At 43.0% G+C, this 25795-nt stretch overlaps 1 protein-coding gene across 2 annotated transcripts in view; it reads right to left on the bottom strand.

Moving 5' to 3' along the window:
• Positions 1 to 25562, bottom strand: part of SRBD1 (S1 RNA binding domain 1) — a 189253-nt gene extending 163691 nt beyond the window's left edge. The window contains exons 1-4 of one of the 2 annotated variants that reach the window (XM_060187543.1): positions 25473 to 25562; positions 19261 to 19340; positions 7378 to 7558; positions 2378 to 2764 (exon numbers count right to left, since the gene is read on the bottom strand). In XM_060187543.1, coding sequence (XP_060043526.1) covers positions 2378 to 2764; positions 7378 to 7558; positions 19261 to 19340 — 648 coding nt within the window. In that variant the 5' untranslated portion in view covers positions 25473 to 25562. The other variant, XM_060187544.1, reaches the window with a different exon arrangement.
• Positions 25563 to 25795: the final 233 nt, after the last annotated feature.

Below are 25795 nucleotides of genomic sequence, written 5' to 3'. Positions count from 1 at the left end.
AAATATTGTCTCTTGCATGCTTTGAAATAGGTTTCTATTAATTACAAGAGAGAAATAATTAACACAGAGCCATTTTCATCTTTCCTTCTTAACTCTCTCGCTTCCTCTATTTCTCCCATTCTAATCTTCTGACTCTATCAGGAAAAAAGAAAAAGGAAAAAAAAAAAAAAAAAATATATATATATATATATATATATATATATATATATATGGCTGTCAGGAACAGGGGAGTCCTTGTGCAGGTACCAAGTCCAAGCAATAACCCTAGTGGCAACCAACTGAAGGAATTATGCTAAGGGTCTGACTTTCTACTCTCAACGGGAAGGACTTAACTTGCTGAAACAGACTGGAGGCAATGTGCTGAAAATAAGCAGACCCCTCACCCACACAGGAAGATTTACCCCTGCTTGCACCAGACATCTCCAACCAGAAATGGATCATAAACCCTCTGACCTAGGCCATGACCCTCCCCATGCCAAAGTTAACAGAACTCTATATAAGGACCATATAGCAGATCCTACTTCGGGCTTTTAGCTCCCCACTCCACCCCATCCCCGCCAGATTAGGCACTCCATCTCAACTGGGGTTCCCTCCCACCCCCACCCCCTTTGGCTACTATATTAAACTTTCCTTCATCTGTACTCTACTTGACTTAGTTTACTTGACTTAGTTTACTATATTAAACTTTCCTTCATCTACTCTACTTGACTTAGTTTGTGCCTCCCAATTCTAACACTTTGATGCTAAAACCTGAGAGGGGCTAAGGACATAGCCTCTCTCGCTGGGCCTCTTAGTTTCATACTATCCTAACACCAAAAAAAAAAAAAAAAAAACTTTTTATTATCTTTATTTCTTTGATAGAAACGGCCAGTAACTGAGAGGAAGGGGAAGAGAGAGAGGGAGGGAGACATTTGCAGCATTGCTTCGCCACTCATGAAGCTTTCCTCCTGCAGATGAGAACTAGGGGCTTGAACCTGGGTCCTTGTGGATTATAGTATGTGTGCTCAACCAGGTGGACCACCAACCAGGCCTAATCTTTCTATTTTTAAAGAGAAATATAAGCATGGCAAATCAAATACTAGAATTCAGATAAAATTTTCCTTTAAGAAACTGCTAGGCCTGAGGGCTGAGCAGTGATGCACCTGGTTAATTGTACACATTGGGATGCATTGGATCGACCTTCTCGTGGTGCATCCCGTGAGTACCCATTCATTGGGGAAACTGACGATCCTTCCTAGCCGACTGAATCCACATGGATCCCAGTCACTTTCAAAGCCAGCAACAAGCAGCTCCTGACAGCTTTCAACCTGACGCTGTTGACTGGCTATGGAAGAAGGGCAAACGCTAGAAGAAGAAAGTGTACACATCACCATGTGTGAGGACCCGGGTTTGAGCCTCCTATCCCAACCTGCATGGGGGAAACTTCACCAGCAGTGAAGCAGGTCTGCAGTTGTCTCTCTTGCTCTCCTCTATACCTTTCCTCTCAATTTCTCTGTCCTATCAAATAAAAATGTGGGGGGGGGGGGGGAGTGGCCACTAGGATCAGTGGATTCATAGTGCTGGCACCATGCCCCAGCAATAATCCTGTTGGCAATAAAAAATAAAGAAAATAAAGAAAAAGAAGTCAATAGGCCTTGTTCATAATATAACATTTTAAGAGTTAAGCAGATGTACCAATGATCAATGACCAAACTGATCAATGGCCAAATTACCTGCACTGCTTTTTATAGAAAAGTACAATCTGGGGGTCAGGCAGTAGCGCAACGGGTTAAGCACTCATGGCGCAAAGCACAAGGACTGGCATAAAGATCCTGGTTCAAGCCCCTGGATCCCCACCTGCAGGGGGGTCACTTCACAAGCGGTGGAGCAGGTCTGTAGGTGTCTATCTCTCCTCCTCTCTGTCTTCCCCTCATCTCTCCATTTCTCTCTGTCCTATCCAATAACAATGACATCAATGATGGCAACAATAATAACCACAATAACGTTAAACAACCAGGGCAACAAAAGGGAAAAAATAGCCTCTAGGAGCGTTGGATTTGTGGAACCCCAGCAATAACCCTGGAGGCAAAAAAAAAAAAAGTACAATCTAAATTCAAAGCAAAAATTTAGCAATCTGTTGGTGTAATCTACATATACAATGAATACTGCCAACACCATGACATGGTCCTACCTTGTCTGTGGTCATAGTTCCTAAGATGAAGACCTGATATTAAGGCATAATACAAAACAGCATACAAAGACAAAGAATCAGAGTCCAAACCTTCAGAAATCAACAGAAATTAAACCACCCACCCATCTCCTTAGCCACTGCATCCACTATCTTAGTAAGAAGAAATGAATCAAATCAACTGAAGTGACAGAGGGACATTTGACATACCTGTACGATATCCCAATTCATTTCCACCTCCTCTTTGATGCTGTTGTCATTTGCTGAAAATTTGTCAGGCTGCCCCGGAGGGCATGTTTCAGTCTTCATTTTCTTTAAAGGAGGCTGACTAAAAGTAAAGTCATCCTCATTCTCTTCCTTCTTGCAAGCACCTTCCCACATGGTGCTAGTGGATGGTGTCTCTGCACTACTACTCTCACCCGGTAGGTGGTTGGCTAACTTTGTTTCTTCATCAACTTTCATCTTCTTGGTCCTCTTAGCTGAAGATGACGAGGCTGAATTTTTCCGTTTTGTCATTGCTGTTTTCCGAGTCTGCACAGGATCCAATTCATTTTTTCTGTCTTCCAAATTAACATCAGCAATAGCCACAGAATTATTCTATCAAACCACAAAGAGAATACTTGAGAATTAGAAAATGACAGTCAGGGAAAGAGCACAACAGGACTGGCGTGTGTGAAGTTCCTGAGGCTCCCAGCATGATCTCTGGTGCCATGTGCTAGACAGACGATCTGGTCGATTTCTCACTTGTGAAACTCTCTCTCATATGAAACAAAATAAACTTTTGAAAAATTTTAAAAAGGAAATCGGAAAATATAAACCAAGTGCTCTAGAATATTACTTGTCAATTAATAGGAATAAACTGGATCAGGGCAGATAACCCAACATGTTTTAGTAGCCACTTGCATGCCTAAGGTCCCAGGTTCAATCGCCAACAACATCATTCGTAGGTCAAAGCTGAGTAGTGCTCTAGTTGATCTCTCCCCATTTCAGGAAAAAATAAATGAGAATGCTTTTAAAAAGGAACAAAGTTTTGATAGGCACAAGAAGTTACAATAGTCTCAAGGAAATTATGGGGAGTGAGGGAAAAGAAGCCCATCCTGAATAAATTAATGGTTGTTAGGGAACAAAACTGGGAGAGCTGGGATGGCAGAGAATAAAATGGGGATAGATGTGGCTCTAAAGAGAATATAGGGGATGGGCTGGGTAGTGGCACACATGTTACAATGCACAAGGAGCCGAGTTCAAGTCCCCGGGCCCCACATGCAAGAAGAAAGCTTTGCAAGTGGTGAAGCAGTGTTGCAGGTATCTCTCTTTTTTCTCCCCTTCCCTCTTGATTTCTGGCTGTCTCTATGCAATAAATAAAGATAATAAAAAATAAATTAAATAAATGAAAAAAAAAATTTGCTTATGCTCAGCTCTGGCTTGGGAAGCGGAGAGCACTACCCTGACATACCTTCAAACTCAGGACCTATTGCTTGAAAGTCCAGTGCTCTATCCACTGTACAACCTCCTAGAGAGACTTCTTAAAAATTAAATATGAGAACATTTTTATACTATGTAGCAATTAAAGAGGAGGGATTTAACTGAAGGAGTATAGACTTTAAGTAGCTTGAACCCTCAGTTCTCTTCTATAAAGGGACAGAAGATGTGCACAGATACAGGTTGCCTGGTTAAGAGAAAATGAAAGATTTTGCATATTCTCATATATGTAAAGGCAGTGTCATCATCAGCCAGAGATAGAAGAATCAGGTTTAAGCAAAAGGAGCAGTAAAGTGCTTTTTCAGACTATTAGCAGTTAAAGGCATTCATTACCATTAAATCGACACTATAAGAAATGCTAGAGAAGCAAGTTTTCCAGGCAATTCCAGCTGATAAGAACTACTGATGCAAAGTCGTGATTTGGTTACAAATTTGTGACAGTGGGTACTTGAAACAAATGAGATGGGAAAATAGGAGAAGGTGGTACAAAAGTAGAATACTTAAAGAACTGTCAGTGGTATCAGTGGTAAAGACTAGATTTAGTCTAAGATTATGAGATAAGCAATGAAAGCAAAGAAGAAAAGGTCACTGGATATAATGAGGTCAAAGAGTTATGAACACAGGTTATTAGATGGCTCACCCAAGAAGTGAAGAAAGCTCTAAGAATGATGACAGAAGAAAACATAAAAGAGAGTATGAAGCTGGAGTTGAGGTTTGGTTTTTGGTTGTTTTTTTTTTACCTCCAGGGTTATCAGTGCGGCTCGGTCAGGCACTATGAATGAATCCACTGCTCCTGGAAGCTATTTTTTCTTTTTGTTGCCTTTGTGGTTTATCATCGTTATTATTGCTATTGTTGTTACTGTTGTCATTGTTGTTGGATAGGACAGAGAGAAATCAAGAGGGGGGAAGATAGAGAGAGGGAAGAGAGATAGGTACCTGCAGACCTGCTTCACCACTTGTAGGCTCCTCCTACAGGTGGGGAGCCAGGGTTTCCAACCGGGATCCTTATGCCACTCCTTGTGCTTTGCACCATGTGTGCTTAGCCCGCTGTACTACCACCTGGCCTCCTGGAGTTGAAGTTTTTAATGAGAGACAAGGCAGCTCTCCTACCCAATATATTGGGCATGAGTTTTAACATGTACAGGGCCTGGATTCAAGACTCGGCAATGCATGGGAGCACCACAACCCTAGGCAAAGTTCCAATTCTGTGGTGGCTTTCCTCTCTTTCTATCTGAAATAAAATATAAATGAAAAAGTTGGCCCTTGAGCAGTGCAGTTACATATGTGCCAAACCTTGGAGAGAGAATGACACTGCAGCACAGCTCCATTATTTGTGAGGCTCCCTCACCTGCAGGTATTTCCATGCAGTCACTGGGGGCTCAAGCCTGGGGAGTCACACATTGTAACATGTGTGCTCTACCTGATAAGCCACCCCAACCCCAAAACACATTTTTAATTATTATACAGACACCAACCTAGCTGTACCAAAACCAGTTTTCAACAATTCTGTTCTTCTAATGCATTCCTTGTGCTTTCACTGAGCTATAGAACTTACAGAATTGTGGGCCAGGCGGTAGCACTGCAGGCTAAGCACATGTAGTGCGAAGCTCAAGGACCAACATAAGGATCTCAGTTCGAGCCTAGGCTCCCCACCTGTAGGGGGGGTCACTTCACAAGTGGTGAAGCCGGTCTGCAGGTGTCTGTCTCTCTCTCCACCTATCTTACCCTCCTCTCTCGACTTCTCGCTATCCTATCCAACAACAACAGCAATAACAACAACAATAACAAACAACAAGGGCAACAAAAGGAAAAAATAGCCTCTAGGAGCAGTGGATTCATAGTGCAGGCACCGAGCCCCATCGATAACCCTGGAGGGAAAGAAAAAAAAAACCTTACAGAATTTTGGCAATTTTCATGAAAAAAAGAAAAAAAAAAAAAAAAACAGAGTGTATCTTGAGTAACTTATTTCTCTTTTTCCCTTTAAATTGTATACACATACCAAGCTGTGCCCTCTTAAACTGTACTTTAAAATTTAGAGGACAGGCATCAGTACATTTGGGCTCTCTTCAATCACTATCGAACAGGCCATGGCCGGTGCGCCGCTATGTTCCACCGCTGGGGAGCCAGAGACGACCCGAACTGCCCCTGCGGCTACAGACAGACTATGACCCACATAGTCAACGACTGCCACCTCTCCAGATTCAAAGGAGGTCTCGAAACTTTACATCAGGCTCAACCTGATGCTGTTGACTGGCTACGGAAGAAGGGCAAACGCTAGAAGAAGAAGTACATTTGATATATAAGAAGGTTCAGATCTTTAGTCAGATTCTGAAGGCTTTGTGATCCGAATACAACAAAATAAGACTTATTGCCTACATTAGGCAATCAAACAGCTTTCAGGCAACTATACCATGCTCAATGAAAAACCTCCAAATTCGGGGGCAGGTGGTGGTGGCACCCAGTTCAATGCACATAGTACTAAGCACAATGACCCACTCAACAATCCAGGCTCCAGCCTCCAGCTCCCTACCTACAGGAGGGACGCTTCACAGGTGGTTAAGCAGGCTGCAGGTGTCTGTCTTTCTCTCTCCCTCTCTCTCCCACCCCTCTCAATTTCTCTCTGTCCTATCCAATACAATGGGGAAACAATGGTCACCAGGAGCAGTGGATTGATTCATAGTGCCGGCACAAGCCCCAGCAATAACCCTTGACGCAATAAATAAATAAATAAATAAATGCTCCAATCCTACCAAAAGAGATGACAAAAGTAGAAACTTTCCCAAATGAAAGTAAAGATTATCTACCCACTAAAAGTATGTTCAGTGCAAAAGCTTACATACATAGGTAAAGAAACAGAGGCACCAAACAGGAGAAAGGATGGTTCCTACGCCCTAGCAGGGGCACAGCAGAGTACAATATCCTCTACTACATACACTAAATGAATCCCTGGAAAGTCAGACACCCACGGAATACTAAGAGTATTATTTTCACAGTCGGCAGTGGGGCACTTGGTTAAATGTACATGTTACCATATGTAAGAACTCCCTGTACCCACCTGCAGGGGGGAAGCTTCATAAACGGTAGAGCAGTGCTGCAAGTGTCTCTGTCCCTATCACTCCTCCCCCTCAATTCCTCTTTCTCCTATTAAATATATATATTTTAAAATTCTTGAGAAAAGAATATTATTTTGAATGTTCTAGAAAGGTTACTATTTAAAGGAACACACAGGCAGTTGAGGAGGTAGTACAGTGGATAGGGTACTGGACTCTCAAATATGAGATCCTGAGTTCAGTCCCTTGCAACGCATGTACAACAGTGATGTCTAGTTGTTTTTCTTTCTTCCCCTATCTCTCTCATTAAAATACACAACAGTTTTTTTTAATAAAAAATAAAGGAACACACAGCAAGTGATTTTGAAAATACACAATTTATTTCATAATGCAAAATAGCCTATGTAATTCATTGCTGTTTTTTTTGTTTGTTTGTTTAGTCCATGTTGGTCTACAAACTTATTTTTGTTTATGGTGAGATATAAATATATGCCAGTTGATAATAGAGTCCTTATCCTCTAACATAATGGATGATGGGAAATACTAGTTAAGACTCGTGGCAAAGAACACAACAATGCCCTACGGGTTTTGCCATTTACATGTTTTGCCCCTTCTGCATAAAAGGAATGGCATTCCTAAGGTAATATGACAGCGTTTCCTCTACCCAAAGAAAGAACCTACCAGTTCCTCTTTAACAGTCACATCTTCCAAACCATCAGTGATCTGTAGCGTCTTCTTCTTCGCCCGTGGCACCCTCTTTGGTTTGGGTGCCTTGGGAACAGTCTGCTTACGACTTCTGGGGACTTTCTTTTGGGGCTCCCAAATACTATCTTCCTTGTCATCATTCTCAGAGGCAGATGATCTAGAAGTAAAGAGACAGAAGAAATGTCCAGGAAAAAAAAGAAGTAAAATGTCAAAGGGGAGGGGGCACACACCTCTTGAAAAGCTATGGTAGCCGTTTAATATAAAATGGTGTGATGATCAGATTACATAGGTACTGCTGAGGACAGAAACAACAGAGACCAAAGTGAAAATACTCCTTAGCACTATTTAAGTCACAGAGCTCTCCATTTACCTCTCACCTAACAAATACAGATACACAAGATATAAGTTTGGGTTTTTTTATTTGTCTCTTTTGTTCACTGAAGTACTGTTCATTTCTGGTTTGTGCTGGAGCTGGGGATTGAACCCGAGGCCTTGTAGTCTCAGGTATAAAAATCTTTTGCATAACTATTATGCTATCTCCCCAGCCCAGGAAATCATTTACTATCTTGAACAATTTGCTGGGTCATGTACACCAGTCACTGTGATGTCTTTCATTTTAACAACCTAAGTGCTAATCAAATTTATTTAAATTGCATTATTATTCAACCCAATGTAAAGAAAATAAAATAGGTTTAAGAACATCCTAAATTACACTGTCAGCACCAAGACCTTCCAAACTGCCTTAGTAAAATCCTTGTTCTGCTTTCACAGAATGATCTGTTTCCTGATTAGAGTGTAGCCAGTGCTGAACAACTCAACAATCAAACTCATGGCAATACTGGGGAAAAGCAATCATGTAAAGCCTAGTAGAGACCTTGTACTTTTGCCAACCCCATAGTTATACTTTTATCCTTACACCAAAAAAAGTCAATATTGGCAGAAGGGCCATTTCCTTCACTGAGGCTAGTGAGTAGGGATGTCTAGCTTTCTAACCCTGAATGAATGACTTCTTAAAATTATGCTCTAGAAAGTACACTTAAGACAGGGGTAGTTACTGAGAATTATAAGTTTCAACAAAAAGAAAGTTATTACAATAACAATACAACGGGCCAGGTGGTAACATAACTAGCTGAACAAACGTTGCAATGCACAAGGACCCAAATTCAAGGCCCTGCTCCCCATCTGCAGGAAGGAAGCTTTTTGAGTGGTGAACTAGGGCTGCAGGTGTCTCTTCTTCTCCCTATCTGCCCCTTCCCTCTTGATTTCTGACTCAATTCACCAAATTTTAAAATAATAACAAATAAATAGCATATCACTATAGCAGCTGAATTGAAAGAGAAATTTTAAAAGCCAAGGGTTCCTCTCCTCATATTATCATCAAACAGAGCAGAATGACTTCTTTGTACCTCAATTTCACAGGGCTCACCTATTTCACATAGGAATATCGAAAAGATTACATGACAGAAATAAAAATGCTCTCGGCTATTATGAAGAAATACAGGTCTTATTTTTATCACACATGTGATGGTTCTAGCACTGCCAGTCACCTCTCACTTCTATTCATACTGGACTTCTAAACAGCATCTGGCACGCATTCCTTACAGCATGCACTATTCCAGGAATACCACTCCCCTGGTTTATCTCCTGCTTCCCTGGCAGCTTCTCCCTAATCAGCCCACCCTCCCTCCTCTTCCCAAACTTCCAATGTCTCACCTTTAGCCCTCTTCTCTGTGTGCTTACTTAGTGTTTTTCCTTTCTATATTTTGCTTATTTCTATATTATTTGTAAACTAAGTTTACAACAAAAAAAAGTTGTAAAAACAACTGAGGAATCTCAATTCTGTTATCTCCAACCAGGGCTCAATTATGACTTGCATAGCCACTTTCACTGGACACGTGGTAATCATATCAAACTTGCCAAGTCGATAAGAGACGTTCTGATTTCACCACCCTCATATCTGCTCCCCATCTAGTAGCCTCAATATTCCCGCCTTTCCTTCCCAGTTTAAATCTAGTATATCAGCATGTCATATCTAGTCTATCTTCAAAATACATCCCACATTTGGCTACTTTACACCACTTTAACTTCCAGATTCTAAGCTTTTACAACAATGTTATTAATTAATCCCATTCCAAGGTTTGATTCCTTTCAGTCTATTTGCCATGATGAACAGACAATCTTTTATAAATGTCAACCTGATCAAGTCACATGACTGACCAGAACTCTCCAATAAAAAGCCAAACACCCTGTCCTGTTAGTCTAGAAGTTCCCACCCACTCCACTCTCACTTCCAATACCTGTGTTAGGGAATATAAGCTGCAACACTGATTTTGCTGCTCCCTGACATTCATTCCAGATCTTTGTACCTACAGGTATCTCTCCACAGAAAACTCATGCCCTAAATGTATGTAAGTTACGCTCCAAGTCTTGCCTCACCCTTGAAAAGAAGTTTCCTTACTAGTCAAAATGTCTCCCTACCACAACCCCTTGCTCTGCTTTATTTTTCTATACAGTACTTATTGTTGCATAACATGAATGTCACTCACTTAACAACTATCTTTAAGGTACACACAACAGTACTCTAAAGCAAAGGTTTTCAATGAAGGCCAATTCTGCCCCCCACCTAGAAGACACTTAACAATAGCAATGTCTAGAGGTATTTTTGATTGTCACCAGTGGGGATAGGAAATTCAGGAATATTGGAATCTAATAAGTAGAAACCGAATGATGCTACCAAACATCTGACAATGCAAAGGACAGTCCTCAGAGAAAGGAATTTTCCATCCAACAATGTCAAGAGTATTGAGGTTAGGGCTGGTTGGTGGCACACTTAGCTGAAAGCACATGTTACATTGCTCAAGGACCCAGGTTCAAGTCCCCACGTGCAGGGGGAAAGTTTTGTGAGTGGTGAAGCACGGTTGCAGGTGTCTCTCTTTCTCCCTCCCTACCTCCCACTTCCCTCTTGATTTCTGGTTGTCTCTTATCCAGTAAATAAAAGATAATTTAAAAAAAAAAATTTTTTTAAGTACTGAGGTTGAGAAACTATGTTCTAAAGTCAACATTAAAAGATCCTTTCCTTTGTCTAGTATAAATACTCTATATTTTAGTCTTGTGTAAATATTACATATTTAGTTGGCTGTTTTCTTCTTGTTCAACAGTTTATCACAATTGCCAAAACAGAGTTTGGGATACACCACTCAAGAAAAGACATCTTTAACCCAGATGATATAAGAAGTTTGAAAATGACCAACACATTACTCCTTAAAGCATACATCATTTGCCAGAGGAGGACCTACTGGGGGTTGTACTGTTATCTGGAAACGTCATATGCCGTGATAGCCTGAGGGTGCTTCTTCCCGAGCTAGTGCTCTCTGGGTTGAGAGAACTCAACTGGAGCCGATCTAGGCTACTGCATGGGAGAGGGATCAGGAACTCGTGCCGCACTAACTTCGCAGGAGATACACTCTGGAACCCTCGGAGCCAGAAAGCAATTTCCAAGTGTCTTTAGTCAGAAGAGCAGCTGTTTTTATACTCTCCAAGTAGGTTGGAAACAGGATGTGACATAGAGAGGGTGAAGCGAAAAGTGACTGGTGGAAGATCAGGGTGTGACAAGGAGAGGATCAGGGTGTGACAAGGAGAAGGGGTGGAGCAGGTGAGAATTTTACCACTAAACTACCAGTGCCCTGGAGGGAAGATGGTGTTTTATGTAAATGTAAAAGTGATTTATGTAAATAGACCGCTTTGAATGGGATCAAACCAATCCCTATATAGGCATACCAGTGCTTGGTTAAGCAGAAGCCAGGGGGAGCTGGCATACTACCCAACATCTCCCCCTTTCTTTTTAACTATTTGCCATAGTATCAGGAGTGCGGGGCACTTTGTGAGGCAGGGAGACTGATAAGAGGCACACCTTTTGGGGTTCTACTGTCCCTCCTTGCTCAACCTCTCCGTAGAGAGAGAGACTAACAGGATTGACACACCCCTCAGGCTCAAGCCCTTCCAAGCTCAACCATATTCTCACAATTACCCAACATCTCCCTCTTACTTAATGGCCATATATAACTGGGTCAATGTCTGTAAAAGGCTTCATCTCTTTCAGGGGAATAGCAGTGTAAGGGTGAACAGAAACCTGTTGAGAAGAAGGCAGAATGATAGCATGTAAGTGTCTTCAAAAAGAACTAGCACAAGACAGGGAGGGATAAGTAAGAGTAGCAAGGGACAGAGTGAAACTGATGGGTGGAAGAGTGGGAGCCTGATAAGCCGAGGGGCTAGAGGGGTGATCTGGCATTGCAAAATCCCGAGTCAGCTGACGGATAGTTCTATGATCTGCTACAATCATTCTTCAAGAAGTCCAGCAGTATAAAGGGATTGTCCAGCAAGTTCTATAGAAGCATCAGTCCAATGTCAACAGCCAGGAAATAAATGCCACACATCTATCTTGATGGAGGAGGACAGCTGCTGGAACTTTTCTTCTCTGTAGAGAGTGACCTGGAACCACCAAAACATGATGGGTGAAACGGAAGCAGGAAGAGCAGACACCGATGGGTGAGAGAAAGGCAGTAGGAAAGTCTTGTCCTTTGGTGTCTGTGAATCAGGTTCTCCAGATCGTGTCAGGTCACATCATGGGTTTCAGGGGATGGCTGTAATTGTGGGTGATGTCAGAGGTCAGGGGTCCAAGATGGATTTCTGGGGATTCTATATGAGCAGATGCTTCTTTATGCGAAGGCTTATCATAGTTCATATAAAGGTCATATTATGTGACCTCATGTGGCAGTCTCTATATAGCAAAATTTTCATACCGAATTTAAGTCACATATATTGATTCTTAACTATTTTTACACTGAGTTTTTAAGCAAACTCAGGTTACTAGAGTTAACACATTTTAGTGACAATTTTTTTTTTTGGTACATTTACAATGTCAGATTGATGCCAAATTTGTTGTGGATTAATTTCCACAAGATAGCTTACAGGACATTTTTGGGGGCCCTCCAAAAATGTCCTGTATATAGAATTTGTATTTTAACTTAGGAGATGATGAATTGTCACATTGAATATTTAGAGTTTTACCTTAAACACTCAGTTACTTTAATGAATTGATTTTACCTCTCCTAGTAAGAATGTAGCTTCAAAGTTACACTTTAACCGTTAATGTTAACCAAACTTGAAACACGCATATTAAACATATAGTTTATAACACACAGGAGGAGAAAAACTTGTAAATAAGACATATCATTTCAAATGCGAATTTAGATCTACTGTCATAGTTGAACCATCTTTACTCACACAGTTTAAGACTAAACATTTCATATTTATATCAAGACTTAAAAAAGAAATCAAAACGAGGAATGAACAATTTTTGGACTGTTTCTGGACGTCTCCAGAAACCATGGCTGTGTCCAGCCATTTTATATAAAGTCAGTTAACTTTCAGAGTACTCTGAACACAATGGGTCGTACAAAAATTTTGGTCACTCAATTCACTTAATTTTTTTTTTAACTCACTCACAAAACACAACTGGCCAGTCATAGCATAAGACATTCGGGGTGGGGGGGAGGAAGAGTTCTGTGAATCTTAGATTCTGCCATGCTGTATTATGGATCCTGGGATGCATCCTGCAGCCAGTCCTCTTGCAGCCAGTCTTCTTGCAGTGTTTCTTGTTCTTCAGGGATATCAGCGCCATCATGGGGGTATTGCCAGACATGGCGGGCCAGAACCCAAACAGGCTTGGAGTAATTTTGTGGAAAAATGCATGTGAAACCCCTCCCCATTGTCAACAGGGGGTCAGGTCCTTTCCAAATTTTATCAAGTGGGTCTTTCCATTTGACTTTAATAGCTGGGAGGGTGGGTGGTGTTTGCCAATGAAGAATAATAGGAGGTTGGTCTGAGTTTTTGTAAATATTAAAGAGATTTAATGTAGTTAAGGCTTTTGCCAGCTGGATATTGGGGGGGGTACATTTCCCCTTTTTCTTTATTTAATTGAGCCTTAAGAGTTTGATGGGCCCTCTCAACAATGCCTTGTCCCTGTGGATTATACAGAATGCCTGTAGTATGAGTAATATTCCAGAGGGAACAAAAATCTTTAAATTGTTTGCTAGTAAAAGCAGGCCTATTATCCGTTTTAAGTTGAAGATATAAGCCCATTACAACAAAACAGGAGAGCATATGGCTTATAAGCTTTTTTGAGTTTTCTCCAGTCTGAGCTATAGCCCACATAAACTTAGAGAAGGTATCAATTGAGACGAACACATATTTTTGTTTGCCAAAGTTGGGTATGTGGGTAACATCAATTTGCCAAAGAGCGTTGGCTTTTAAACCTCGAGGATTAACCCCCAGAGTTTGAATAGCAGGTGTTTTTTTTTTTTGAGTACCTCTTTTTTTTAAATTTCTTTTTAAATATTTATTTTATTTATTTATTCCCTTTTGTTGCCATTGTTGTTTTATTGTTGTAGTTATTATTGTTGTCATTTTTGGATAGGACAGAGAGAAATGGAGAGGAGGGGAAGACAGAGAGGAGGAGAGAAAGATAGACACCTGCAGACCTGCTTCACCGCCCGTGAAGCGATCCTCCTGCAGGTGGGGAGTCGGGGTTCGAACCAGGATCCTTATGCCGGTCCTTGTGCTTTGCGCCACCTGCGCTTAACCCGCTGCGCTACAGCCCGACTCCCGAATAGCAGGTGTTTTGATTAGACCTGCACAGGAGGAACATGTAGCAAGAATACATTTTAATTGTGGCAGAGGAATATCAGGAAATCAAGCTCAAAGACCTTTAAGATTAACATGGGTTAGGGAATGAAAGTCAGCAAGATTAGAGACAGAGGCTAGGAGAATTCCTGTGGAGGCAAGGTGGTCGGCTGCAGTATTCCCTTCGGACAGGGGACTAGGAAGAGGGCTGTGGGAACGTAGGTGCTGAACATACAGTGGTTGGGTTCGAGAACAGAGCATAGAGGCAATTTGAATTAAAAGAGGAGAAAGTGGGTTGTCATCAATTCTTACATAAGATCGAGCATGCCATGGAAGTAAGTTAACAGTATACACACTGTCAGAAAAAAGGTTGAAGGATTCTGGTACAGCTTTTAATGCAAGGAAAACAGCATAAAGTTCTTTGTACTGAGGGGAATTATCAGGAAGTTCAGTAAAGAGAGGTTTGGGGTATTGCTGGCCTGGATAATATATAAGGGCAGCAGCTCCCTTTTTTCCACCATCAGTGAACACTGTAGGAGCAGAGGGAATGGGATCTCGAGAGAAAAGTTTAGGTACTAGTAGAGACAACAGAGGTAAAGAAGCTATCAAATTATTAGAGGGAAAATGATTATCTAATTATCCTGGAAAACCCATTAAACTTATGGCAAAACAAGAATGGTGGTGTATGAGCCATTCTGTATCTGTGAGAGAAAAGGGAAGAATGATTGAATCTGGTTCCCTTCCTAAGACCTGAACCGATCTGTTTCTTCCCTTGGCGAACCATAAATGCTAAGGCATCAATCTTGGTAAGAAGTCTTGGAGCTCCGCCTACTGGCGTATGAAGCCATTCGAGAACGCCATGTTTCTGCCACAATGCCCCCACTACCGTGGGGGTGGAGTTAAAGATTAGAAGATTTACCGGAGAGGAGGGGGAAAACCAAACGAGGTGCATGTCCTGGAGAGCCTGGTTAACTTTTTCCAGTGCCAAGGAGGCTTCGGGGGTTAACATACGCTTTGAGGAGGGCTGTTTGTTTCCTTTTAACAGATCAAACAGTGGTTGCAGGCAGCTCGTAGGCAGATAAAGATACTGCCTAAGCCAATTCAAATTTCCAAGAAAACTTTGTAAAGAAGCAAGAGTGAGATTAGAAGGAAAAGTAACACAAAGTTTTAAAGGACGAATCTGCGTTAGGGAAATTTCTGAGCCTAAGAAAGATATTGAAGGAATTAGCTGTATCTTCTCAGGAGCTACATTAAGTCCACTTCTCTTTGAGGCAGGGATTAGAAAATCACGTAGGGCGGAGAGATCTGTATCTAATTCTCTCCATATTAACACGTCATCCATATAATGAAAAACCTTAAGGACCTTATGAATATATGGAAAAAGGGCAGATTTAACAGCCTCTTGACAAATAGTAGGACTATTAGCCATGCCCTGGGGCAGTACCACCCATTCAAATCTATCGGCAGGGCTGGCATTATTAATAGAAGGAACAGAGAAAGCAAAATGTTTACAATCTTGTGGGTGTAAAGGAATAAAGAAAAAACAATCCTGTATATCAATAGCTATGATTGGAATTCCTGTGGGAATTGTGGAAGCAAGAGGCAAACCCCTTTGGGGGGAGCCCCAAACCTTCATGGTTTTATTAACTGCACGAAGATCTTGGAGGAGGCGCCATTTTCCTGAGCGCTTTATAATCACAAAGACTGGAGTATTCCATGGGCTCCGAGAATGACGAATGTGTCCCAAAGATAACTGCTCTTGGACGAGTTCTTTTAAAATTTCTAGCTTCTCCCTAGGCAAAGGCCACTGTTACACCCAGACAGGCTCATTAGAAAGCCAATCTAAGTGGGGAGTTCTGTTACGAACAGTGGCAGTTAGTACTGGGGGTGCTGGTTGGGTCTAGCAGTCTCACAGGAGTGAGTGTGGTGTCCTGCAGAGGTGTCTGAGGATATCACTACATCTAAAGATTCCAGCAAGTCTCTTCCCAATAAACTGGTGCTTATATCAGCTATTAAAGGCCGAAAGTGTCTGGTAGTTCCTTCTGGATCTTCCCACACAAGGGAATCTCGTGTGAGGAATGCCTGAGTAAATCCTCCAACACCATGTAAGTGTTGTCCTGGGAGGAGTTCCCAACTCTGGGGAACCTCTGCTTGTCTTAAGATTGTCCTATCTGCTCCCGTGTCAATCAAACACTTAAAAGGAATATTACCAATCTTTACTGTCATAGTTGGGTGACCCCTTTCTAAAACAGGGGTGGTCCATAAAATCTCAGGCTCCGAATGCGAGCTGTTCTCTTGCTCCAGCCGGTTATATCTATGCTGGAAGTTCCCACATACCACAGGTTCCTCCTTCTGCTCACCCTCTGTTATTGTTACTTGGCGTGGTGGGTGTAGCGACGGGTTGGGTCCCAAGCTGGGCTTCTGTTTGTGGAAGGAGGGCACAGCACCAAGCGGGCGACCTGCTTCCTTCCCTCTTGGGGGCGGGGCTAAGGGAAGCCCCACATCTAGTTTAAATCCCTGTTTACATTTGGCAGTGGTGTGCCGTTCCTATGGAACCTTGACCAACAATCTCTCCTCCAGTGAAATCCTTTCTGGCATCTGGGACAAGGCATTCGTGGTCTCTGATTCCCTGTCTGGAGGCGGGGTTGCCCTAACTGGAGGTGGGATCGCGGTCTATTTTCTGGACATGGGTTACGCCAATGCCCTTGGTGACCGCACTGAAAGCAAGCCCCTTTTTGCTTATGTAAGGTAGCTGCATAGGCCTGTAACATAGGTCCTTGAAAAGAGCTTGATCTGAGATCCTGTGTAGCTATAATCCAAGTATCTGGGTGTTCGTTTTTAAGAGTGATAGAGGCCTGTCGAAAATGCAGAAGCATTCCATCCCAGACTATGGATCGCAGGAGGAGAAAACGAGCGTCAGGATTATAAATCTTCCTTTCCAAACTCAACTGGACCCTGGCAATGAATTTAGTGAGGGATTCATCAGGTTCTTGTTGAAGGGAGAGAATGGGGGCTGAGGCCGCTCCCATGGGTGGTGTTAATCGCTCCCATGCTCTTAATGCACACAGGCGTACCTGATCAAAATACCCAGGTGGAAACTTAGCTTCCGCCTGTTGAATCCCTGTTTCTAATTGGCCTGTTCCAAACAATGCATCAAAATTCCCCTCTGGCTGATTTTGAATATTATTCCGCGATTGCTGTAAACATTCGTCGTGAAAGAATGCCTCCCATTGCAGGAAGAGGGGGCCTGGGAGCGTAGCGCGAATTACATCCCTCCAATCTTGGGGAATATTAAGGTTCTGAAGCAAGCCTTGTAAAATGGACCTGGTCCATGGGGCATGAATACCGTCACCTTTGATAGCCTGGCGTAGTTCCTTCAGGTCTTTGGTGGAATTCGGATACCAGGCCTGAGGTTTTTGTCTATTGGGGGTGACATTGACCGGAAATGTGTGGACTTGCTCTGATAAGTGTGTAGCATTAGGAGGAGTCACCGAAGTGGAAGCTTCTGGACAAGCGACCGAAGAAATGGTTTTGGAGGCTACAGGAGAATTCGGACATGTGTCTGTCAAAACGGGGGTGGGCGAAGAAGCAGTCATGGAGGCAGCAGGAGGTTCCGGACACGTGTCTGCCAAAATGGGGGCCTCAGAGGAAGATGCCAAAATAGAGGCCTCAGGGCAAGATGCAGAGGAATTAGGGTGGGTCAGGATCACGGCAGGCCTTTGCTTCTTCTTGTTTTTAAGGTGCTGGTTAAGTTCTATGATGACTTCCTTTATCTCTTGGACCTCAGCCTCTAGGTCCTTAAGCCTTTTGAGAGGTTGCCCTATATATCCCTTAAAAGCTGCTATGATGATCAACAGGATATAAGGTGCAGCCCCAAGAAAAATGTCCCAGATATACAAAAATTGTATACTGGAAAAAGAATGCAGAATTTGGAAAAGATTTTCCATGGTGGAGAGATCAGGAAAACAATAAGAAAGAAAAAAAATCACAGTGCCTTAACACAATATTGCAGATACCCAAAAGGTGTGTGTTGTTAAAATTCGTAGGCTCTAGCCGGGCGGGTTAGCTTCGCGGTGGGTAACAGAGACGCGGAGACAACGGCTGGGCAGGGAAGCTGTATTTCTTTATTCAGGAATAACGATTCATAAACTAAGACAAACTAATCACCAAACAGAACTCTGCTGTCTCTTTGCGGTGGCACAAGCACTCTCTCTCTTACTCTGGAACTCAGGAACTCTCCAACTCTGGCACTCTGGAACTCTCGTACTTGAGAGCCCTCTGAAACTCTGGCACACTGGAACTCTCTCTTACTCTGTAACCCTGAAACTCTCGAATTCAGGAACTCAGGAACTCTGGCACTCTCGAACTCAGGAACCCTCTCCCGGGGTTCCTTGGGGCAGGGCCAAGCAGGCCCGCGAAATTAATAGGACTGATCAAATTCTCTTGGCGGGGGAGGGCTAGAACAAACCAATGTAAAGCATACGACAAGTGTGTACTTATCTAGGATATCTTCCTGTAAATCGGCTGCTTACGTGTCCCTGTTCCGGGCGCCAAATGCCGGGATAACCTGAGGGTGCTTCTTCCCGAGCTAGTGCTCTCTGGGTTGAGAGAACTCAACTGGAGCCGATCTAGGCTGCTGCATGGGAGAGGGATCAGGAACTCGTGCCACACTAACTTCACAGGAGATACACTCTGGAACCCTCGGAGCCGGAAAGCAATTTCCAAGTGTCTTTAGTCAGAAGAGCAGCTGTTTTTATACTCTCCAAGTAGGTTGGAAACAGGATGTGACATAGAGAGGGTGGAGCGAAAAGTGACTGGTGGAAGATCAGGGTGTGACAAAGAGAGGATCAGGGTGTGACAAGGAGAGGGGGCTGAGCAGGTGAGAATTTTACCACTAAACCACCAATGCCCTGGAGAGAGTGTGGTGCTTTATATAAATGTAAAAGTGATGTATGTAAATAGACGGCTTTGAATAGGATCAAACCAATCCCTATATAGGCATACCAGTGCTAGGTTAAGCAGAAGCCAGGGGGAGCTGGCATACTACCCAACAGTCATACATGTACAAACTATTGTATTTTACTGGCAACTGTAAACCATTAATACCCAATAAATAATTTTTTTTTTTTTAAAAGTATACATCATTCTCCCACCATTCTATTAAATCAATATGCTTACAACTCAGAGAAGGAGGAAAATTCATCTCTGCATTCCACAGTCTGGACTTTTACTTTTGCTCTTCTTGGCAATGATGACATCTGGAAGAAATGGCAAATTCAGCATGATTGAATCATTTGTCTATAGACTGATGTGCTTTTCAAACCTAGCATTCTAACAACCTTTCTACTAGAAAATACTAGTTTTGTGTTTTTTTTTAAAGAGTATCATTCACAAATTCAAATGCTGGTTTCCTCTATGTTCTTGTCAATCATAAGAGCAACTAACAGTACTGCAATGGTTTTATAACACTGAGTGTGAGTCATCCTTAGAAAAGTATAAGCTTAGAATTGTGTGCTTAAGTGTACAAATGTTATTTGATGATTTATCAGATAGCAAATTATAGTCTTTTTAATAAAGAATATCTTAACAGACAGGTATTTTCCCTTCTTTATATTTTCTTACAGTATAGAGGCCTCACTACAAAGGTAACAATCAAATAAATGATTCTGATTGAAGAAGCAATCAGACTAAAAGAATCCATTTGGTTATACAATAAAATTTCAGAATCCTTAATAACTAACATCATTTTATATGTGTGTATGCGTGCGTGTGCGCATGTATGTATCTCTGAAATTCAGAGTCTGGAAGGTGACTCAGCAATGGAGCACCTGTTTTGTTTATTTTTTACAAGAATGAAGTACTGGGTTTAGTCTCTGGCAGAACAGTATTTTGTACCCTCACACCCTCTGTCTCTATTTACTCTTTCATACACATATGCCAAATTCAAAGGTCCAGTAGAGGGGGAAAAATATGACAAGTAATCTGAGGTATCATATAGTACAGGAAGCAAACAAATTTACTTTAGCTGATTAAGGTTTATTACCTAAAGAATGAATGTCAAGCCATTCAAAGTCTGCCTAGGACTCTGATATAATTAGAACTCCTTAAACAAGTTTCTAAACCAGTCACATGCTATAACACCTCTGGTTCTTGCACCCACTTGAAGGAGAAAGCAGAGTCTTACAGAAATATCAAAGAAGCCACCCCAAAAGGGTACATGTTCTCTTAGCTGCTACAGTCCTTCTCAGTGTAGCAGGTGCAGCATTACTAGGCAAAGAGCACCCAGAGGGACCTAGGAACACAACCTCCAGGAAGTGCACAGGATAATCTCCCAACTCTTTTTCTTTTTAGAACTTTATTTTTAAAAAATTTTTATATTTATTTTCCCTTTTGTTACCCTTATTTTTTATTGTTGTTGTTACTGTTGTTTTTCATTGTTGTTGTAGTTACTGCTGTTGTTATTAATGTCGTCGTTGTTGGATAAGACAGAAAGAAATGGCTAGAGGAGGGGAAGACAAAGGGGGGACAGAAAGATAGACACCTGCAGACCTGCTTCATCACCTGTGAAGTAACTCCCCTGCAGGTGGGGGGCCGGGGACTCAAACCTGGATCCTTATGCAGGTCTTTGTGCCCGCTGTGCTACTGCCCAGCTCCCTAGAACTTTATTTTTATACAGCTCATCCTTCCTCAGATGAGTGCTGCTAGGAACTGATCATAAAAGATAACTTGTGGGAGTCAAGCAGTAGAGCAGTGGCACAAAGCTCAAGGACCTGAGCAAGGATCCCAGTTCAAGCCCCTGGCTCCCCACCCGCAGGGCTCGCCTCACAGGCGGTGAAGCAGGTCTACAGGTGTCTATCTTTCTCTCCCCCTGTCCGTCTTCCCCTCCTCTCTCCATTTCTCTCTGTCCTATCCAACAACGACAACATCAACAACAACAACAAAAAAAAAAAAAACTAGTCATTTAAAATGACTTCCCATAAAATAAATATTTCCAGATGCTGTTTTATGAAGTAACAGAGTCATGGGTAAGATGTAAATTAGAAAAAAATACAAATCTGAAAAGGGAGGTGGCACGGGAAGAATATGCATGAACACCTAGGCTAACTTCAGGTAGAAATGTTTTAGAAAATGCATGGGGGGGGCCAGATGGCACACTGGGTTAAGCGCATACAGTACAAAGAGCAAGGACAGGGGAGGGGGAGGCCGGACGGTAGAGGAGCAGGTTAAATGCACATGGCTCGAAGAGCAACAAGCAACAACCGGCATAAGGATCCTGGTTCGAGCCCCTGGCTCCTCACCTGCAGGGGGTTCCCTTCACAAGCAGTGAAGCAGGTCTGCAGGTGTCTTTCTCTCCTCTTCTCTGTCCTCCTGTCCTCTCTCAATTCCTCTCTGTCCTAGCCAACAGCAACAATAATAATAACAACAGTGATAAACAACAAGGGCAACAAAAGGGGAAAAAATAGCCTCCCAGTAGTGGGTTCGGTATGCAGGCACCACCACTGAAACCCAGTAATAACCATGCAGGCAAAAAAAAAAAAAAAGACCAAGGATCTGGGGTGAGCTCCCAACTCCCCACCAGAAGGGGGATCGCTTCACAAATAGTGAAGCAAGTCTACAGGTGTCTTTCTCTTTTCCTATCTCCCCCTCCTCTCTCAATTTCTCTGTTCTATCAAAAAATCTTTAAAAAAAAAAAAATGCCCACAGAAGCAGTGGATCCCGGTTCAATCCCCCAACCCCACCAGGTGTCTCCTGGTCCCCACCTGCAGGGGAAAGCTTCACAAGTGATGAAGTAGAGCTGCAAGTATCTGTATCTTTCCCTCTCTATCTCCCCTCCCCTTTCAATTACTCTGTCTCTATCCAGTAATAAATAAATAAATAATATTTTAAAAAAGAGAGTGAAAGATAACACAGCACTGAAGCTTCTTTCATTTGACGTAGCCAGGCTCCAACCTGTATCATGCACATGACGGAACAGCACACTATCCAAGTGAGTTATTTCACTGGCCCTAGAAACTATTTCTTAAAAACAATCTACACAGGGGTATGCAGACTTGGTGTTTTTTTTCCCTTTTGTTGCCCTTGTTGTTTATCGTGGTTATTATTATTATTGTTATTATTGCTGCTGTTGTTGTTGGATAAGACAGAGAGAACTGGAGAGAGGAGGGGAAGACAGAGAGGGGGAGAGAATGATAGACACCTGTAGACCTGCTTCACCACCTGTGAAGCGATCCCCCTGCAGGTGAGAGCCAGGGGCCTTGCGCTTTGCGCCATGTACGCTTAACCCATGTACACTTAACCCGCTGAGCCACCGCCTGGCTCCCCATACTTGTTTTTAAAAACCAATGTTCCTGAGAACTTTCCATCTCCACTCCTCCCATGTTCCTTTATACACATCACAGAAATTGTTAAAGGAACCAAAATCCATCCACTCCCAAGTTTTTAAATATTCACATCACTTAATAACAATCCTAACAGTTCCATCCCAAATCTTGTCTGAGATTGAGATTTACATAATAAACTGACTGCCTAAATGCAAGATATATCTAAATTACATATTAGAGATATATCTAAATTACATATTATCTCAAATATAACATATCCATAATGAATCTCCTAATAACCATTTCTTTTCCACAAAGCTAAGCTGTTTTTTCCATCAAAGTAAAAGGCACTACCACAAATCTGCTTCTTAAGCCTGAACCTTGGAACATCCGTAACTTTTTTTTGAGCTAAAATCGGCATATAATAAACTACAAACGTCTTCACTATATAATGCGTGCATTCATCATCCTCCAAAGTTTCAATTGCTAGGCCAAAAACTTGCACATCTCTTTCCTCCTTCTTCCACCTTCAATCCCACACACATTCTTCCTCCTAAGTATACACTAACTCCTATGATCACCAGTGAGTCTTTAGTCACCAACATTTCTCACCTGGGTTACTTTAATAACTGATTTCAATGCTTCCACCCTTGCCTCTATATCCCAGTCACTACCTATCAATCCAAAAGATGATTTAGAAAATGCTTTCTAAAAATCCAGTGACTTCCAGCTCCATTTTCCACTTGGTATCAAAATATACATATCTCTCGGATGTGAGGGCGATCTGGCTATGACATCTATCAACCCACTGATGGCCAGGGTTGATTCAGCTGATCTAGCTGGCTAGGTGGGTGTCCCTTTCCTCCCTCACTGCTCCAAGTGCCTCACTCCAAGCTGCTCGCTTGGTAGGTCCAAAAGGACGGCCTTCCCCAATAGAGGTGAACCAGTCTTCAGTCGAGGGTATAAAGTAGCTGCACTCCCCTGCTAGAGCCGCCAAACAAGCTCTCAAACTATACATATCTTTTATCACATTCACCACTGGATATAGCCACAACATTCTCTCAGTGTTTGTAACCATCATGATTCTCTTAGGTTCACTGTGCAGTACTGTAAGCTGGCTCCTTCTCCTCTCTCAGATTAGTCAGGTAATAATAAGGCCTCATTTACCTGTATAGAAGATCCCTATCCTTTTTTTTTTTTTTGCCTCAAGGGTTATTGATGGGGCTCAGCGCCTGCACTACACAAATCCACTGCTCCTGGAGGCTATTTTTTCCCTTTTGTTGCCCTTGTCGTTTACCGTTGTTGTTGTTGTTATTGTTGTCATTTTTTTATATATATATTTTAACGATTGACAAGAGTGTAGGATAAGTGGGAGTCAAGCAGTAGCAGCGGGTTAAGCGCACGTGGCGCGAAGCACAAGGGTCGGCTTAAGGATCCCGGTTCGAGCCCTCGGCTCCCCACCTGCAGGGGAGTCGCTTCACAGGCGGTGAAACAGGTCTTCAGGTGTCTGTCTTTCTCTCCCCTTCTCTGTCTTCTTCTCCTCTCTCCATTTCTCTCTGTCCTATCTAACGACATCAATAACAACAACAACAACAGTTAAAAAAAAAAAAGGCGGGAGTCAGGTGATAGCACAGTGGGTTAAGCACACGTGGCACAAAGCGCCAGGACCCGTGTAAAAATCCCGGTTCGAGCCCCCAGCTCCCCACGTGCAGGGGAGTCGCTTCACAGGTGGTGAAGCAGGTCTGCAGGTGCCTAGCTTTCTCTCCCCTTCTCTGTCTTCCCCTCCTCTCTATTTCTCTCTGTCCTACCCAACAATGATGATGTTGTTACATCAGTAACAACAATAATAACAACAATAAAACAACAAGGGCAACAAAAGGAAATAAATAAACACTAAAGGGAAAATAAATTAATAAATAAATAAGATACGCCTTTAAAAAAAGAGGGGTATAATTCTACACAATTCCCACCACCAAAGTTTTGTTTCCCATCTCTTCCATTGGAAGCTTTCCTATTCTTTATCCCTCTGGGTGCATGGACCCAAGAAGAAGATCCCTATTCTTACTGGCATGAAACTTTGTCTCCTTCAAAGTTGTCTTGACAACAGGCGCATCCCTTCTCACCTTGGTGGGGACTTGAGCACTTGCTATGTCAACAAGTCAACAAGTCAAAGGCTGATGTCATATTACGAAAGGAGGAGGCATTAAAACTCGAGAGAGTGAAAATCAGAAGGGATGAAGACACCTACCTACACAAACATTAAACTAAAACTGAGAAAAACTACAACTGGACATTTTAAGGAGAGCAAAGGAAGCAGCCTTTTTAGTAGGCACTTTAAGCTCCCTTTATAATACCAAAGATTGCTCTCTAGCATGTCAGCACATCCCCTTAACTAGTAAGGCAACCAAATACTAGCGTTGGAAGTCTCGAAAATCAGATCTGCCCAGCGATGCCCTGGTATGAATGAGAGCGAGCCCGAGGCTCCAGCGAGGAGAAAGGGCTTCTAAAAGGACAGAGCTACGTGGCAGAGAAAAGACGGGAACTCGTAGCCTCCAAACGCCAGGGCTAGACCTGTATTTGTCCACACTAAAAGAGCGGTCCTGCGAGACAGTGGAGGCAAGCTGCCTGGGGTTCCCATTCACTCAAGACACTCACTCGGCGCCTGTGGATGCGGCTCCTTTCTGCAGGGCGCAGCCTAACACTGGAAAGACAAGGTGCTTCTTCCCCCACCTCCCACCGCTCAGGTATCAGCACCGATCCAGGTTAGTCCCCGCGCAGCCAGGCCCACCCTGTGCGCTGACAGCCGCGGCGGCCGGACAGAGTTTGCGCCATACACGCGGCATCTGGGACGGATGCTCCCGGTGCAGGTTGTGGGAAACGGACAGTCGACCGTAAATGCAATGAAACTTCTCACCTTCGAGGGAGTGTTATTTCTTAAATAAGCGCCAAGAACACTTGTAATGACACACACACACCCAAAAAAAAAAAAAAAAAAAAAACCTCCCAAGGCCGGGGGCGCGGTGCGAGGCTCTCGGGAACCCGCGGGAGAACTGCAGAGGCGACACTCACCTCACCTTCCCGCCAGGCGTATCAGAGGACCCGGGATTCGGCGCTTGAGTCGCCGTCTTCCGGTTACTGCCGGAAGTTTTCGAAACACCGGAAGTCCCGCCTCTTTTCTCCCAGGCTCGGGGCGGAAGTACGGAGGCGTAGAACCTAGCTGCGGGGTGGAGCTCGGCTGGACAGAGGCGGGGAGGTTGGAGCCTGTGGGAGCTGCTAGTCCCGGTTTTGCTCCAAGACCCGGCGGATCTACATTTCCCCAGATCCGGGTGGAGGTGGGGCTCGGGTTCAAGTGCTAGCTGATACGCCTCCCTGCTTTGCTTTTCTTTGTGTTA

This window comes from Erinaceus europaeus, chromosome 3 (genome assembly GCF_950295315.1).
Source record: "Erinaceus europaeus chromosome 3, mEriEur2.1, whole genome shotgun sequence".
Classification (NCBI taxonomy): domain Eukaryota; kingdom Metazoa; phylum Chordata; class Mammalia; order Eulipotyphla; family Erinaceidae; genus Erinaceus; species Erinaceus europaeus.
This window is presented reverse-complemented; position numbering and strand designations above follow the sequence as displayed.